This window comes from Trachurus japonicus, chromosome 1 (genome assembly GCF_045865225.1).
Source record: "Trachurus japonicus isolate A0001 chromosome 1, Traja_1.0".
In the NCBI taxonomy this organism is placed as follows: Eukaryota; Metazoa; Chordata; class Actinopteri; order Carangiformes; family Carangidae; genus Trachurus; species Trachurus japonicus.
In genome coordinates, this window is record NC_140907.1 from 30,865,256 (window position 1) to 30,883,007 (window position 17,752).

Sequence of the window (17,752 nt, forward strand, 5' to 3'; positions counted from 1 at the left end):
GCTGCACCGAGGTAAAGGTAACCCGAGGGAAGGTGACGACAGAAGGCCATTTCATTGTACATCAGCAACCGTCCTGTTGGGTTGACCAAGTCTGTTCCCTTCCTCCTTCCTTCTTTTCACAATCCTTTTCCCTCCCTTCCTTCTTCCTTCCTTCTTCCTTCCTTGAACAAATCTGTTCCCTCCCTCCATCTTTCTTTCCTTTCCTTTTCCCTTCCTTCTTTCCACAATCCTTTTTCTCTCCCTTCCTTCATCTCTTCCTCCCCCCTCCCTTCTTCTTCCTTCCTCTTGGTCCAATTGACCTGATCTGTGCCCTCCCCCCCTCCATCTTTCTTTCCTTCCTTCTTCTTCCTTCCTTGAGCGAATCTGTTCCCTCCCTCCGTCTTTCTTTCCTTCCTTTTCCCCTTCCTTCTTTCCACAATCATTTTTCCTTCCTTCCTTTGTCCTTACTTCTTCCTTCCTTTTTGACCCAACTGACCCAATCTGTTCCTTCCCTCCTTCTATCTTTCCTTCCCTTTTCCCTTCCTTCATTCCTCCAATCTTTCCCTTGGTCCTTACTTCTTCTTCCTTCCTCTTTTGATCCAATTGACCTGACCTGTTCCCTCCCTCCATCTTTCTTTCCTCCCTTTTCCCCTTCCTTCCTTCTTTCCCTTCGTCCTTACTTCTTCCCGCCTTTTTGACCCAAACTGTTCCCTCCGTCCTTCTATCTTTCCTTCCTTTTTCCCTTCCTTCTTTCCTCCCATCTTTCCCTTTGTCCTTCATTCTTTCCCTTCATCCTCCCTGCCTTCCTTCTTTCCTGCCTTCCTTCCTTGACCCAAGAGGACAACAGGACAGTTAAAGATTTACTGCATTTGGAAAGAGAGCAAAGTATGAAGTAATACTAAAGTGTCACTGTCAAATTTTCATACTTAAAGAATTTGATGTGTAGTTTCCATCGTATTATTGTTTCACATAAATAGTTAAAAAGCCAATGACAAGGAGAGGTGCCTGCTGTGGTGTGTTTACTGCTGCAGTAGTCTCATTGAGGATAATGACACACAATCATGATTATGGGACAGTTTTCAAAAGCATTAAGGGAAATTGGAGTTGCAAATGTTTGAAGTAAACATCCAGCTGTTAGAACCTATTGTTAAACACATCTGGATGTGTGATTTTCCACGCCAGAAGCTCTTCACATGCTGGGGAGATTGGAGCCTCCAACATCGGCATCTTTTACTGAGATTACAGCGAAGTTGCAGCGAAAACAGGCGACGTTGGAGATGTTGAACCAACTGAGACGGGAGGAGGGAGAATCCTGTGTTTCTGTCTAACAGCTGAGAGACAGTGGGACGAAATGTGACGCTATTAGTGACCAATCACAGTTGTTGAAGTCGGAGGTGCGTCGGAGGTGCTTGTCAGGCTACGATGATGGCCACACCTACGTCATACCAAGAGAGCGTCAGTTCTCTGCAGAGGCGTAACCTCGGCCTTCACATGCTTCAGTTGCTTCCAGTGAAAACACCACATGGTGCCTTGATGACTACTGCACCCGTGCTACCTTAACCTCTGCTTTCTAAGATTAGCAACATCCACATGGAGAATAAACGGCAAAACTACAGAGACGAAACCATCTTCAGTTATTTTTTTTACTTGCAGGCACTTAGACCATAGTTCATTACAAGTGTGCAGAGAACCAGAGAAGCGGCAGGTACAGTATATCTGCAACGCCGCGAAGGAATGCAGCAACAGTGATCAGCGTCATGAGCCAAAATGCACAATAAATCAAAATGAGACGGGTCAGTGTCAAACTGAAATATTTCTGCCTTTATAATGATTTTACCAGCAACAACTTCTTGACTGCTGTACCTGCAGTTTAAACATCAACATGATTTACTGGCAGACAGTGCACGCTCCACTTAGACTAATATCTGGGACTTGACGATACAAGTCTGGTCTACAACGACTTAAGCAGGGAAAAAAAATCAATTTATAATAAAAAAAAGTGTCTGTTGGCTTGTGCCCACTAACACCTCCAGCTAAAGACAGATTAGGTTGTAAACAGGCAGGTTGTAGTGTTTTACTCCACACCCCCTCGCAGCGATGTTTCCTCGAGGTTTGACGGGCAGCAGCTTGGTGTTCAAGTGCTGCTTTGCATTTCCATCACAGCAGCATGAACAGCGGCAGCAGCAGCAGCAGCAGCAGCAGCAGCAGCAGCATACAGTAGCTAGCTGGCATCTCTGCCAGACAACAAAAAACAGCCATGCGTCAGTGAGGCAGCCGCATGGCCCGACACCAAAGATTAAATCACTCTCGAATGATGATTGATCATGAGACAATAATCCAGCTTGTTTGCTGGGTGGTTCTGTCATATCACTGATCTGCACTCTGCCGTGAAGAACGACTGGGACCGAACAGGGCCAGACGGAGGAGAAATAGTGACTTTGCTATAAAAACGCTTGTTTCTGCTTTTGTGTAAAGACAAATGTGGACACAGAGATGCACGGAGCAGCAGATGTTGATTTGATCGAGAGTTGGGAAGAGGCACAGAGGAAGGATGAGTGGAGGGAAAGACGATAAATAAAAGGAGGTAAGAAGACATCTGACTCAGGATCAGCTGCCAACGAAACCTTTAGACAGTTTTACTGATGAGCTGTGACATGTTGAGATATTGATTTGTAGGAGAGTTGACGGGTTTTACTTCCTTTGTGTGTAGTTGTGTGTGTTTTTATTTAGATGAAAGGCTGAGGCTTTCTGTGCAGCTTTGGAGAAAGAGGACTTTGTGTGGGAGGTTGTGTTTGTAATTAAGTTTTTACACTAGTACTTAGCGTGTGTTTGATTGTTTCTTTCACACAGTCCATTGTGTTTGTTGTGACATATTTATGTGCTGCTGGTGTCGGTCGAGGTTTTTTGCTTTGTTTCGCCTCGCTGCGGGCGTACAGTCGCTCCGCTGTCGAGGCCACGGACACGTCTTCCTCTGCCGACGTTTAATGAGAGATTTCAATGTGTTTATTGTTTTTAATTTTCTCAACTTGCTCCTCATGACCGTCTCTTCATCCATCATAAATTCTTGCCATTTCACATTTAACAGCACTTCGGATTTTGCAGAACATTTTTAAAGTGTGACTGCAGCGGAAACAAGCATGTGTTAGTATCAAACTCCCATTGGTTTGGCCATGGAGGCAAATCTGTATCATCAGATTCTGGAAATTAAAAAGCGGTGAATTTGTTGCACTGAATTGCACTGAAAATCACATTTTATATTATTTGTTGGGTAACACTTTACAATAAGGGTCCCTTAATTAACATTAGTTAGCACATCATTAAACATTAATATGTAAATGTGTTAATTAATGCGGAGTAATGCATACATAATGATAACTAATTACATTATTCAACTTTTATTATTACTTAATAATTTATTAACTAACTTTGAGTAGTAAACATTAATTAACTGCTTATTAATAGGCTACATTAATCAATGTGTTTCCTAATCCAACATAATAATGATTGTTAATATATCTGTAAACAGTTAATTAATCCTTAATAATGTACTAGCTAACGTTAATTAAGGCACCCTTATTTTCAATTATCACAAATTCAAAATGAAAAATTTAAGGTTAAAAAAAACTTCAGATCCACAAGATTTGAGTTAAAATGTCTGATTCAACATCCAGGATATTGGAAATAATCAATCGATCCATCCAGCCAATCAAGTTAACTCCAGTGGTCACATGACAGATGTTGAAGTTTCATGAGTTTAATTTAGAGCTGGAGTAATACTAACGCATATAAAAAAAACCAAAAAAACAAAACACTAAAAAACTGCAAGAGCTGCCGCCATGCTGTATCCACTGTTACTAAAGTGTTTACCAACAGCTGCAGGGAGTTGTTGATCCATTAATGTGGCACCATTTCCTGGTTTGAACTCTGACTCACAGGACTTGATCATCAACATGTCACCACCTATAACAACAATGGCACAAATGCAGCTTTACTCATTCACTTCATTCATGTCATGCAAAGCAGCTTTAACACGGCACCCATCACGTAACCGCACCGTGTACTGTACCTTTAAGAATGAACCAATACAGGTGAAGGAAAAGGTTTGACCTGATCAAAATAAGTATCTTAGACATTTTGTGTGTGTGTGTGTAGTGATCCAGATGTGTGTGTACCATCTCGTACAGTATATGAACATTTAGCTGCAGCTTTTGAGGCAACAGGTTGAAGTGGTGAAACTGATTTTACCCTCAAGCTCCTCAGCCACGAGGTAACTAGATACTTCACCACAGGGAGTTAAGGTAAAGTTTGTACCACTAACTCACTACCTTCTTTTTTTTTCCTCCACGAAAGTGAGGTCATCTCCCTGTGGACGGACCTCCAGACAGGATTAATGATCCACTCTCTCCTTCTTTCTACCTCCAGTCTCCTCCTGCATGCCCCTGCTTCTAGACGGCGTTAAGCATTAAGTCATACCTGCATACCTGTAACTTTAAAGCAGCGGGCAGAACTGCTCCTTTTGTTGCTCCTTTATTGTGGTTGCCTTTGTTAGCAGTGTTTCCAAGTCGTCTTGGTGATTTCTTTAATCTCCATAATGCTCCCTGATGGCGTGGAGTGTAAATAAGGAATACCAAACCTCCATGTCCTGGTTTCAACCGCATCCTCCCTTTGATAGTGCTCACCCCTGATAGGAATGAAGTGGAAAAACAATACAAACAAATGACAAAGAACTAAAGGAGCTGAAGATCTGACATCAATTAAAGACTTCTAATAATGACCGGCAAAAACCCCCGGCCAAGCTGGAGAAGGGAAGAGAAACCTTTTCTTTTCTTTTTACTCACAATTAAGGAGGCTGGTGTAAATCCTTTAAGAGTTGATTACTGTAAATAAAAAAGGTTCAGCTAAGTGGAGCAGTGCGTTCTGCTGAAAGCTGTGTTGTGTTTTGTTTGCACAGTTGCATTTACTTAAAGGTGACCTGAGGAGTTTTGGGCCGAAGTAGAGCTAATGAAAAGGGTTTGTTAGGAGTTGGCTCTTGTTTTGTTTTGGAAGAAGTACACATGGGTTTAACTGGATGCTTTTTGTAAGGACAGAGATGCAGTGATTGTTTGTGATACTCACAGCGATCACACAACACATTTTGGTCAGTAACACAGAATATAAAGATGAATGAAGAATATATCATCATTTTGTATTTTGTTTTGCAAATCATATCATTTCTACTTTCCTCGGTACCGGTGAAGGTTTTTTTTTATGGAGCTGCCTGATACTGTATGGGCGTAATATGTGATTTCAGTGAGAATGGTTATTTTGTTTTTCATTTTAACATAAGAAAATATGAAATTGATCGTTTGATTTGTGTTGGGTTTGAACCAAACAAATAAACAAACATGTCCTGTTACATCTTAAGATTATGATTTGTTGGCCAGGGCCTCTCTGCAGCAACACAACACATGGTGCTGACAATACACAACAACAATTTGACATATTTCCCTCAGTTAAAATATTGCAGCACCTGAGATTTGGATATTGCACCTGGCTGTATTTTGATTTTGATCAATCAATGCAGTGCACTTCTGCTTTCCAAAGCATCAACATAATTCCAGAGTATTACAAAAAATAAAACTACAAGGAGTCATAGTTGGCCAGGTCGCAGTATTTGTGCTTGAACAGGATTTTCTCGGACTCCCTCGTCCTCAGTCTGAGAGAATGTCATATCTGGTTTTTGTTTTACTCTGTAGGCTCGTTGGAGTCAGTTTGTTTACAGCAGATTTTGGATGAATGGAGGCAGTCATCAGCTACCAGCTATTAAAACACTAAATTTCTCTCTCTCTCTCTTGCACCGTCGTCTCATATCCTTTTCCCTCTCTCACTCGTTGTCTATTAGTCTCCCCTTCTCTCTACCTTTTTCCTATCACGGGGGAGGACAAAGGTTTATGTGGGCCTTTCATTCTGTCTCACAGTGAGAGATGGCTGCAGTGTATTGTGGGTAACAGAATCCAGCTGTGTTGCAGACGGTGTTTGTGTGTGTGTGTGTGTGTGTGTCTGCTGGTGTGAACATGTGCAGGAATGTGTGTGTGTGTGTGTGTGTACATGTGCAGTGCTCTACAGGTCTCGGGTGCATGTTGACCTGTTTCATGTCATCCTGACGGCGACGTTTCTCTTTCATCACGCGGCCTTATCTGCTCTCATACAAATAGCAGAGGATTCACTGCGTGCCACGAAGTCTTAGCAGCAGAATGCTCACTGTCACATTTAATTATGAATTTATGAAAGAGCAAAGAGAACGTAACTCCAGAGTTCTGTTATTACAGCGTAACGCCGGACTGATTGCATGTGCTGGATGGCAGATTCTTGGCTTTGCGATGTGGGCTCCAGTTCAGTATCAAACAACAGGACCAAAAGGCTGAGATGTTGAAGTAGGCACGCACAGATTAAGCTGTAAGCTTTTCGTTCCTCACTTCATCTTCTCTGGGCATCCTTGCTTCCTCCCACTTGATCCTGTCATTCCTTTGAAAAGCTTTCACAATAAGAGGAGGTGTACTGGTGTATGAAGCAGCTGTGATTGAAGTTAATGCAAGTTCTTCAAAAAATATTGTGTTTGGGACATTTCCTCCCAGCTACTAACTCTATTCTGCAAAGATTTCTAAAAAAAAAGTCAAGACAATTGCTGTGACACACTGATAATATTGTCTTAAAATCAGCTGCTTTGACATTTACAGATGTCAAAAGGTGACATTTAAAGGCATAATTTACCAAAGTCTGCTGTAATAACATGCAATCCCTTCACTGTGGGAGTAATCTTTCAGGAAAGGAGTCAAGAAAATAAAAGCTCTTTCTGGCCCCTTGCTGTAAGTCATCCCCTCTCTCCTCCTTCCTGTCCCTCTCTCTCACTGCAGCTACGATAATGCCTGAAAAAAAAACAGCTTTAAAAAACAATAATAATTTGCTGAATCCCTGAAGTGTGAAGGAGATTCAGTTTTTCAAACAAGAAAGCTTCAGAAGGGCGGATGTTCGCAGTCATGGAGGTTTGAATCCTTATCCTCTGTGGCTGAAGGTGCTTCCACCTCATCACCTGCCTGCACAGAGCATGCAGCCAGTGTGTTTCCCTGCAGTAAACTTATACAGTGATGACACATCCTCTCTGGAGGGTTTACAACAGTGCATGTTCTGACATATGTTGGACCAGCCAAGCCAGGAGACCACATGCACAGTGTTTGCTTTGGATTTGAGATGGCAGACATGGTTTTTAAAAGGATCTATTTTAAGTAGTGGTGGAAGAAAAGCTTGTTTTGTTATCTTTCGTATTTAATATGCAAACTGTTAAAAGAAAAAACCTCTCTCTCCCTCTTCCTTGACTCTGAAACACAATTATTCCTCCGTTCATATTCCAGTCATTCCTCTCTCCTCCCCTGCAATCAAAATGTACCAGCGGCAGCAGCACCCTTAGAGGAATGACAAGTAGCTCCTATTATAACCATGTTACTGTTCTATAAACAGTGTGTGTGCACACAAAGAAAGATCTGGATTCCCAAGCACAGTGCGTCTGTAGGCCGACTGAGGCATGCACCTTAAACAAAAGCAGTTGCAGAGCATAGCAGCAATACTTCATCATCAGTGGAGCATGCTGTCCGACAGTTTCAACGTGCATGTCCTTTGGCGTTGGCTTTAGCCATGAGTCTGAATAATGATCATTACTCCAGTGACGGAGTGGTTTGGTGACTTTCAGATGATGCCAGACATTTGTTTGCGGTGGTAGCCTTTGTCTCTATTCATGTCTTTGCACAAAGTAAAACTAATCCCATCACTGTCACACAAACATTTCAGTTTCTTGGTGACTCAACTTCCTCCTGTGGTGAACTGTCAAAGCATCACATTGCATTTTGGATCATGTTTGTCTTTCATGAGATGTCAAAAACTACTACGGACTGTCAAGTGAGAAGGTGAATTGACAGCACAACCGAGCCTGGGCTAGCCAGTTAGCATGCTAACTTCAGTACAAGAAAAGAAGCGTTAGAAAGAAAAGTAAAACATGCGTAAAATGAGAGACTCTTACAATTAAAGGAATCCAGTTTGAACACTTAACTTGTAAGATTTCCTGTAGCCTGCTGTAAATGCCATTGCATGTTAAAAAAAAGTGGTAGCATCTAGCTGAGAACTGCTATTCATGGACCGGCTAATTAAAACATAACACGTAGGCTATTGTCAAGTAAGAGATTAAAGATGAAAGGTTTGATCTTTCCCTTTTTACCCACTGAAGCTCTACCACCACACCACTGCTAGCTTTGGCAACTTCTGGTTTATATTAGCTGCTTTTAGAAGTCCCAACTTTGGTTTTTAAATCTTGGTCACCACTAGAATACATTAGTCACTTTAAACTCTCTGTTTCCCACTTTCTTTCTTCCTAACCCCCCTCTTCCTGCTTTTTTCTACTGTGCTAAATAAAGGCAGAACATAAGGGTATATTGCAAATTCCTGCCAGACTGACAAGACCTGACATTGCATGGTGCATGTTATGAGGCGTAGGGAATAAATGGAGTAGACAAAGGGCAGAAGGGGGAACGGGGGCATGGGGCCAGAGGTACGTTCCTGACTTTAATAAAAACATCTCAGGTTTCTCCTCAACTTCCACCTCAGGAGTCTTGAAGAGGGCAAGAGTGCAAGAGTTTATTAACACAAACCAGGTCAATGGATGCGTCAAGTGGCTACAAAACAATCACACAATACAATTATATCAAATTATGAGAAAGTAAAGAGGTCTGGTTAGATAAGGGTGTGATTGTCTATATTCTTGCACAGTGACGTGATGTGTTTAGATAGTTTGGTTGATAAAACTTTGTGCCATAAACGTGTGCACAAATACACACATTCATTGTGTGCTTTATTATGATAAATTACAGCTTGGCACTCACCTTCATCGTCTCACTCTCTCCAACACATTTACACTCATAGATCACCGCTTGCCCAGCAATTCCCTGCAGTCTGGTGTGTTCTGCTTATGTTTTTGGTAACATGATTAGGCAAATATGTCAAAGCATATGATTGAATGTTTGTGTATGCGTGTGTGTGCCTTCACCCTCACAGCATATTTGCCTTGGGTATGTTTGTATGTTGAAGCCGTGTGGGCGTCCAGCTGCATTACAGCAGACTGCATTGCATGGGCTAAGGACTGTGTCATAAACACAGGAAAAAGGCTGAATAGGTTTCTCACTTACCCCAGGAGGGGTCACCCTGGGTGGGCTGCGGTAACCTGTCGCCTTGGCCTATGGGTCCTGATCCCTGGGGTGTCTGGCCATTAAGGATATAAACCATAAAATCCCTACAATGAGAGAGTAATTTTCACTGTTTGCATATACAGTATGCCTGTGGGTTACATTGCTAGATTGTGCAGCTTTAGGAATAGGACTGAGAAAAAAATGTATAACCTTTTTATTTGATTCATTCTACTTAATGTTAATTTTGTACTGTAAAATTTCACTTTTATGTTGGACCACCTGAGTATTCAAATGGTGACTAATACAAACCATTTCTTCTTTTATGTCTTTCAGAGTCTGAGGCCTGACGTCACCATGTTACCTTACGTCCTGTTCTTGTTCCTCTCATCTGGTCTGGTTTTATCCTCCGACTGCCCTGCAGACTGCTCCTGCCCAGTCCAGGACTCAATAATGTGCAATCATCGACAAGCCAGCACTGTGCCCCATGTTCCTCTCACCACCAGAGACCTTTACATCTTCAGCAACGGTATCAGCACTCTGTCCCAAGATGACTTCAAAGGCCTGGTGGAGTTGGAGATGCTAGACTTGAGTCAGAATGAGCTGGCAGAGATTCCAGATGGTGCGTTTGAGATGCTGTCAAAGCTGAAAAACTTGGATCTCACCTCTAACCAGATTACCCATATTTCAAAAGACAGTTTTTCTGGGTTGGTCCAGCTGGAGAGGTTGTATCTCCATGAAAACCGCATTCAGAGTATAGATTATGAAGCTTTTGATGGTTTAGAGATGCTACTGGAACTCAAGCTCCAAGGGAACCAGCTCACCTCTCTGCCGTCCCTTAATTTCCCCAGACTTCTGCTTCTAGACCTGAGCAACAACAACATCCCAAACCTGGGAGCCCCAGACCTCCAGACTCCCCACCTAGAAGCACTGAAGATTGCCTCTCTTGGGCTCACCACTGTGGATGAGGATCTCATAGCTTCCCTCGGAAACCTCCATGAGCTGGACATCTCCTTAAACCAGTTAACTGAGGTGCCGCAGGCCCTAAAGCAAGACTCCCTTAAAGGGCTGATCAAGCTCAGCCTGGCAACCAATCCATTTGGTGAGCTGAAGATGGAGGACTTCCAGAAATTGACTGGACTTCAAGAATTAGATCTCAGTGGACTCAATCTCCAAGGTTTTCCTCAGGGTTTCTTCCAGAGCTTCCCTCGGTTGATGCAGCTGACAGCAGCTGAAAACCCATTCAACTGCTTGTGTCCATTAGCCTGGTTCCCTGTGTGGCTAAAAGAGAAAGGTGTGAATCTTGGAAGGCCTGAGGAAACCAGGTGTCACTTCCCTCTAGTTAATGCTGGGAAGAAGCTTTCAGCGCTGGAGCACAAAGACTTTGGATGTCCACCAACTACAACAGTTTTGACTGGCTTGCCCACTGGAAGTACTCATGTTCCCCTGATGCCCACCACAACTCCAGAAACTACCCATACCAATGCCATTCCTCCCCCTCCTCCACCCAGTGAGGAAACAGTCTCCTCCAAAACAGACAGCTACCCACTTCCACCAGAGCCTCCGGTCTCCCCCAGCACCACCAGCGGTAAACACGAGCAGCACATCTGCCCATCTAACATCTGCGTCAATGGTGGTACTTGTAATTTTGACCCACTGGGTCAGATCAGTTGTGTGTGCCCCTCAGGTACCACTGGCCTCTTCTGTGAAAATGTGGATGAAGTTCCTGAACCACCAAAACCTTCACCAACAGAAGTCTCTGTAGTTGTCCCTGTGATACCTGCTGAACTTGATGCCATCAGCTCACGGCAGGTAACCTCTACATCTATCCTTCTGGACCTGCACCGCTTCATCGAGACACGACCAAATATCCGTGGCATTAGGTTGACTTACCGCAATCTCTCAGGGCCTGACCGCCGCCCCATGATCCTGAGTGTACCGGCATCTTATCCTGAGTACACTCTGCGAGGTTTGAGACCCAACTGTACCTACTCAGTATGTGCCAGTCCCCTGAGAGTCAACTCAAGAGCCAACAGCTCTGTAGAAACAGTGTCATGCACAGAGGCTCGCACTGAGGGGGTCCCACTGACATCTTCAGAGCCGAGGGTGGAGACACAGAACCAGGTAACAGATACTCTAATCCCTGCTCTAGCTGCCTTGGCACTGGTGCTGGGGTTGGCTGTGGTGGCTGGGACGATCATCTGTCTGCGGAAGAGGAGGCAAGCCAAGGCAGGAATGGAGCTTGAGCTGGGCCCAGCTGATTCTGATCCCATGGAGCTGGAGGGGATCAAGGCATGCCTGGAGAATGGAGGAAATGGTACACTACCCCACAAACAGCCTGAGATTGACCGCTGTCACAATCCACAGCTGCCACAATCGTTGCAACAAAATGGGAGCTTAGACTATGAAGTACCTTTGATGCAAGGACACTGCCCATCAAATAACAATATAGCATCCCTAAAGCCATCCTATTTCTGAGATGCAAAAAAAATACAAACACTTGGAAAGATGTTGGAGTGATTGGGCTTGCCCATCGGGACTTGTGAGATCCTGTTATGGCTCACTTAGTGGTACAAAATATGATTTTCATTCCAATTTCACAAATCCACAATTCGAAAAGTGGCACTTACTTATTTGGACTTGTTCAAATGCTAACACTAAATGATGAATTTAAGATTACGTAGCAAATTGGAAATGTGCTAAACCACTGTGGGACAATAAACAGAGTGTGGTTTAAAGTCAACTAGCCGAGTTTGATGGTGGTGAGACCTAACCAAGTGATTAACCTAAGTGCAATCGACTAGAGGGGTCTTAGTAGCAGAGTGAAAACGGAAGTGCCTTTTTGCATTGACACAACTGTAATCGGCGGCTCATTTTTTGAATATTTCTTTGTTAATATGAAAGACACTGTGTGAATGAGCTGTAATCTTGTTGCTGGATTTGGGAGATACGGTAAGGAGAGAAGTGCCTCCAGATTTATGGCTACAGAAGAGGAGGAAATGACAGTGATTTAAATAAAAACAGGGATCCAGACTTGCTTGGACCACACGTCCTGGTACAAAATGGGGTTTTTTCAACCAACTCCAACTGCTTCATGGGAATTAATACAAAGAGCTTGCACTGAAAGAAATATTCCTTTTCCTTTTTGATGTCCCAGTGATGAACTGCCACAAGACCAACGGTCACATAAGGAAAAAAAAACACATCATAAAGCTAGTAATAGGTTGATAACCATAAAAGCTGCCTTTACTCCAAACAGTGCTGTTGACATGATGTAATCTGAAACAAAACTTTAAAGTTTCATCACATGCGGATTTGGATTTTTCTATGTCAGCAGATCCACAATAATTCTTTCCACACATCCCAAATCTTCTGGCTCCATGGAGATAAATTTGCTGTGAAAGATAAATGGACTGAACGAAGAGCCATTGTAAATGGACTTGCCTGCATTGTTCTGTGCCGTGACTAGAAGGCTCTTTTATCTAGCTGATATAATATTCTGTTTCTGTCATGTGTTTTCCTTTTTTTTTACTGTGTTTTTTTGTCGTTGATGTCCATTCAGATTTTGTTATTGCTGTCATTTGAAATGTCATTGTTTTTTCCTCTTTAAAATGCTTGCTAGTTTACTAGTGAGGCCAGCGCTAAAAGCAACCAGCAATAATCAAATATCATAAGAATTTTAATGAAAAGATTAGATTAAAACACTGTTATCTGTACAGAGTATAACTGAGGAAGTCACCACATAAATCTAAATGTCAAGTGGCAGACACTTTGCTGTCTCTGCCAGGTCTACCAATGCTTCCATGGTTAAGACAAGCCTCAGACTGCATTTGACTGCCAGAGCTCCTAAAACCGTGTTCAAAGGCTTTTTGCCACATATCCCACTCATATAAAGTGGCACACGCGTGCCCAAAAAAGAGACATTCGTGGTGAGTTACTGTGAGTGCCAGTAAATTTTAGACACATGTTTCCGTTCTCAGCTGCACATTTCTGAGATATGGTTTAAAGTATTCCATCCATCCATTCATTAGCTATACCGCTTATTCTTTGAGGCTTATGGGGGGCTGGAGTCAATTAAAGCTGACTTTGGGCAAGAGCAAGAGGCAGGGTACACACTGCACAGGTGACAGGTCAATCACATGGCTGATATACAGAAGTCACATTCACACCTTTGGACAATAAGAGTCACCAATTAACCACACTGCTGTTTCTGTGGACTGCGGGAGGGAGCTGGTATACTCAGAGGAAACCCTTGCAGGCCGGTCGGCAGATTCAAACCCAGAATCCTCCTGCTGTGAGGGAGCAGTGGTAACCGCTGACCCACTGTGCCGCCCCCTAAACAGAGTTCCCCTGCAGCTTTTTGTACTCTGACACACTTTTGCTGGTTTTCTGACCTCCCTCCACTTTAACCATCCAGTGTGTTTGTGCTCAACAATGATTACTGGCTCGTGTGTTTGGAGACTGTTTTGCTTGTTTACTGCTAACCAGACTGTGAAATGCACCATTCTTAGGTATTTATTCTCTTTTTCCTGTCTGGGGCTGAGAATGTCACTAGCTTTTAGTGTTACTTTCCTTTTATTATTATTTTTTTTTACTTCTGAAATATCATTTCTTTTTAAAAAGATGTTAAAGAATAATCTTAAATAGAAAGTACAACAGGCTTACAGAGACGTGCCTTAGCAACATTGGTGCAGAGCCCTACTGAGATCTTGTAGTGTCATGTTACAAGTTGATGTGTCTTTCAGAAACAAAAGGGGCTTTATTTTGCCTCACAAGACAGTGCATTATATTACATTGCAAACTAAAAATGAAGAAATATGAAATGTAATGTTATCAATTCATCCAGGTTGAAGAAAAAAGACCTTCCTTGGTTCTTTGATATCCTTCAACTGAAAGCTTAGACGACTGGGTGTTATCAGTTCGTTTGTTCAGGTGTGCATGTCTGCATTTTTTTTGCTTTTTGCTTTTACTTCCACATCTACAGTACGTTGTCTTCTTTATAATTGAGTCCATGCACTACACATGCACTAGCACTGTCCAAAATCAACTTACCGTTCTCTGGCTTCAGTCCTTCCTTCATTTCTGTCAATATTCCAATATAAACACAGACACAGATGCTCATATATCTGCTTTCCTCCAATATATCAACTGGAAGACACTCTGTATTGCTTTGGACAGTGAGCTGGACAGGAAATGTTTGAAATATTTTCAACATGCTTGTTACAATACCTTCCCTGTTTATTTAGGGAAACTTTTTTTTCCTCTTACTGTTTTATGTTTGTCAATTATGTCAATTATGTTTTTGTGTATATGTTTGCCAGAAAAGCGATGCTGAGAAAAAGAACAGTATTAAAATGCCATGACGACAATAATAATAGCCTGTGGTTTTGTGTTTAATCAAGACTGGTGTTGGCTGCAGATTCAAGTCACTTTTATGAGTTATTTAATAGTGCAGTAATGTACATGTTAATGTGCTCAGTAGCGAGGGCTTTAGCTGTTTTCCCCCTCCTGCTTGTGGATTTGAGGGATTTGAGCCAATTCTAGGCCATTAAGTCCATTTTGAATGTGCAGAGGTGTCGTAATAAAGCCGTGTTAAAAACAACTACTGAGAAAGGATTTCCAGTAACAACATGAGACTGTGCACAGCCTGTACCTCTCAATTCATCATTACACACACACACACACACACACACACACACACACACACACACACACACACACACACACACACACACACACACACACACACACATACACACACTCTAACCTCAACCACAACATGATTATTTGTGACGTTATGTTGGTGTGTGGATGGAGGTCATTTTCTGTATTTCCTGCTAATCGCCAAGAACAGATGCCAGTGGAAAAAATTACAAAATAGCACAGAGTTTCCAAATCATTTTGATTACAAGACCTCGGGTGCCTTTGCCAGTGGCTGCTCAGAGCTTGCTGACTCAGAGTTTACATTTTTTCACGTGTTAGCCACAGTTAAGTGCAACAAAAACAACACACAATAAACTGAAAGTCCAAACACACAAGATGCAACATGTAAGGGTAGAAGGTTAATTTCTCTTCTGAGAATCTGGCAAACCGTTCCTATACCAGCTTGATGTTCAGATTATAAATTCAGATAGTTGTGGTTCAGCAACATGCATTCATCAGAAACTGTGGCCAAACAAATGGAGACAGCAGTGACTTCACTGCTCAGGTATGTCTGCTCTGGAGCTTTGGAAGAATTATATTTATATTTCCATGATCTATTTTAAGAAAAGTATTTTTGATTGGTCAGTGCACAGGTATCAATCAGTGAGACTTAACTGTGAGCCAACATCAAAAATACCAAAGCCCTGGAAGTGGCACACCCAGACGCCAGAGGCTCTGCTTCATTTGTTGGAGGAAACTCATGAAGCAGCAGTGGTGACAATGTGGAAGAGCTTTAGAGACAAAGGATTATGTTTTCCATTTGAATTCAGATGCTAGTAAGTGAAAAGTCTTAATTATCGAGAGATTAAAAATCTATATTTTCAATGCAGAAAATAGACACAGTGAATGAGCCATGACTTGGGATGGGATGAAGGCTCTCTTGCAGTACAGACGGACAAAGGTCAAAAAATGAATTATGACCTAAGAAATGGAAAACCCTGACAGTCACCAATCACACGACTCAGACGCAGTTTCTAACAGTGAAACATCTGCATGAGCACAATTGATCCCCCCCACAGGTGTTAGCAGCATGTGCCCCATTTACAAATGACACTTGTTACGGTATGAGCACGTTCATGACGGCCGTTGGTTTACAAGCAGGCAGCAATGAGACAAACACAGATACAGGAGGACATTAAGCACAACCTCCTGCTGAGGTCAGCATCAGTCGAACAAGTTTAGTGGCCAGGAATAAACACTAAGAAGTCAATAAAGAAATAGAGCTACCTAGTTATACTGCGGCAAATTACAGCCTTTTGGTTTCTTATGAAAAAGGGATTAAAATTCGGGGGATTCTTTTAAAGAGCTGAAGGACTGGCTAAAGCCGCTGTGGCTGAGAGGGCGGGCTTTCAGATTATCATCCTGAATTCCACAGAAAATTACTAGTGGGGTGAGGATTGTTTGTTTGTTTGTTTTATGTGCTTGCTAAAACTAGACCTAATTTTAAAGGGCGTGGCATCAGATGGTGTACTATTACTGTGGCAGAAAGGAAAGATTTCTTTTTTAGGAATCAGCAAAACAGAGGGCAGTGTACTCAAAAGTCAATATAAATCTAATAAAATGTCATAATAATAGCACAGAGAGATATAACAGGAAGCTGACATGGAGCCACGAGGACCGTGTTTGTGACTGAAATATTTTTCTTCTCTGAAAAAAAAAAGAGAATTCCATTCAACGACAACACATTTTACGAGCGCCAGATCACCGTTCGTGACAACATGTTGCCCCAGAAACATAACAGACTTCACCACAATGCCAGAATGGCATTCAGTGTCACGCTGTCTGAACCTGTCAGAGGTATGGATATGAGACAATTTGTACTGATGAACTGGGAGAGTTTTTTTTTAATATAAGATGACAGTAACAGATCTAACAGATGAGATCAGTTTGGTAACCAAGCGGTCGCTGGCAAGTCTGTTCGTAAGCTCTTACGCAGGTGTAGACAAAAATGTGTTTGGCATCAAAGGTAAGACTTGTCACTTACAAATGTGGGGGATGTTTCTACACTGTGAGGAGTGAGTGGTCCAACTTGATGGATGTGGACCACCAGTTAAACTCTGTGTTTGGGAGAGGGGGAGGACGCACATCACCACAAAGGCCTGATGAGAAACAAGTGGGCCACATCAAAATACATAGCAATGCTATTAAGCTAGCTTGTTGGTTTTGTGTTAATGGAGGCAAGGCCTGACATTCAGTCAGTCAATCAGTCATTCACATGAATGACTGAAACTTGGAAAGTTTGAAAGGCATGAACAGTCATCTACTTAGCATTTTATCAAGGTTTGCTATTGCTACATTTCTAAAACTGTTTTCTCATCAGTCTTAGCTCAGTAAAGATTGTCACTGTACAAGTCCAGTCACTTTTTTCGCTGTTTTGGTCACTTTTCTTTCTCTAACGGTCACAGCTAACCCTACTCCCTGCCCCCGGCTATGTGCATTTATTTTCAACAAAGCTGGCAAAAAGGCAATCCATGGAGCGATGTCTACCGAGGTGGGTAACATTAACAAGAGATTACGGATTACCAGGTGTGTTTGTGTCGTACTGCTGCAAAGCAGTCCATGTTTCTCATGAGACGAGATCTGAAACACCGGGTCGGAGGCCCTGATTTTGCAAGGTTTTCTGCCAAGAGATGCTAGGTAGAAGGCAGAGAGCCTCCATTCTCCCCGTAACAAGTCATTTTACCTACTCCGAAGCTGTTTAAGGTGGAAATCTTGCATAGTTCCTCTTTAACACTTGTTTGTATCACATATTTTCTTCATAGAGAGGTTAGCATGATAATGGCTAGCCCCAGCCCATCACTTTCTCACAGCCTTCAATCTGCCCTGAAGATGTATCTGCTCTGATGGTGAATAATAACCTCTTG

The 17,752-nt window shown here is 42.4% G+C and overlaps 1 protein-coding gene across 1 annotated transcript in view; it reads left to right on the forward strand.

Moving 5' to 3' along the window:
• LOC146992242 (vasorin-like) overlaps positions 1-14,033 on the forward strand; it is a 31,141-nt gene extending 17,108 nt beyond the window's left edge. Inside the window, exon 2 of the mRNA XM_085785003.1 lies at positions 9,522-14,033. Within this exon, the coding sequence (XP_085641129.1) occupies positions 9,543-11,663 (2,121 nt within the window). The 5' untranslated portion in view covers positions 9,522-9,542 and the 3' untranslated portion in view covers positions 11,664-14,033. The remainder of the gene's footprint in view (positions 1-9,521) is intronic.
• Positions 14,034-17,752: the final 3,719 nt, after the last annotated feature.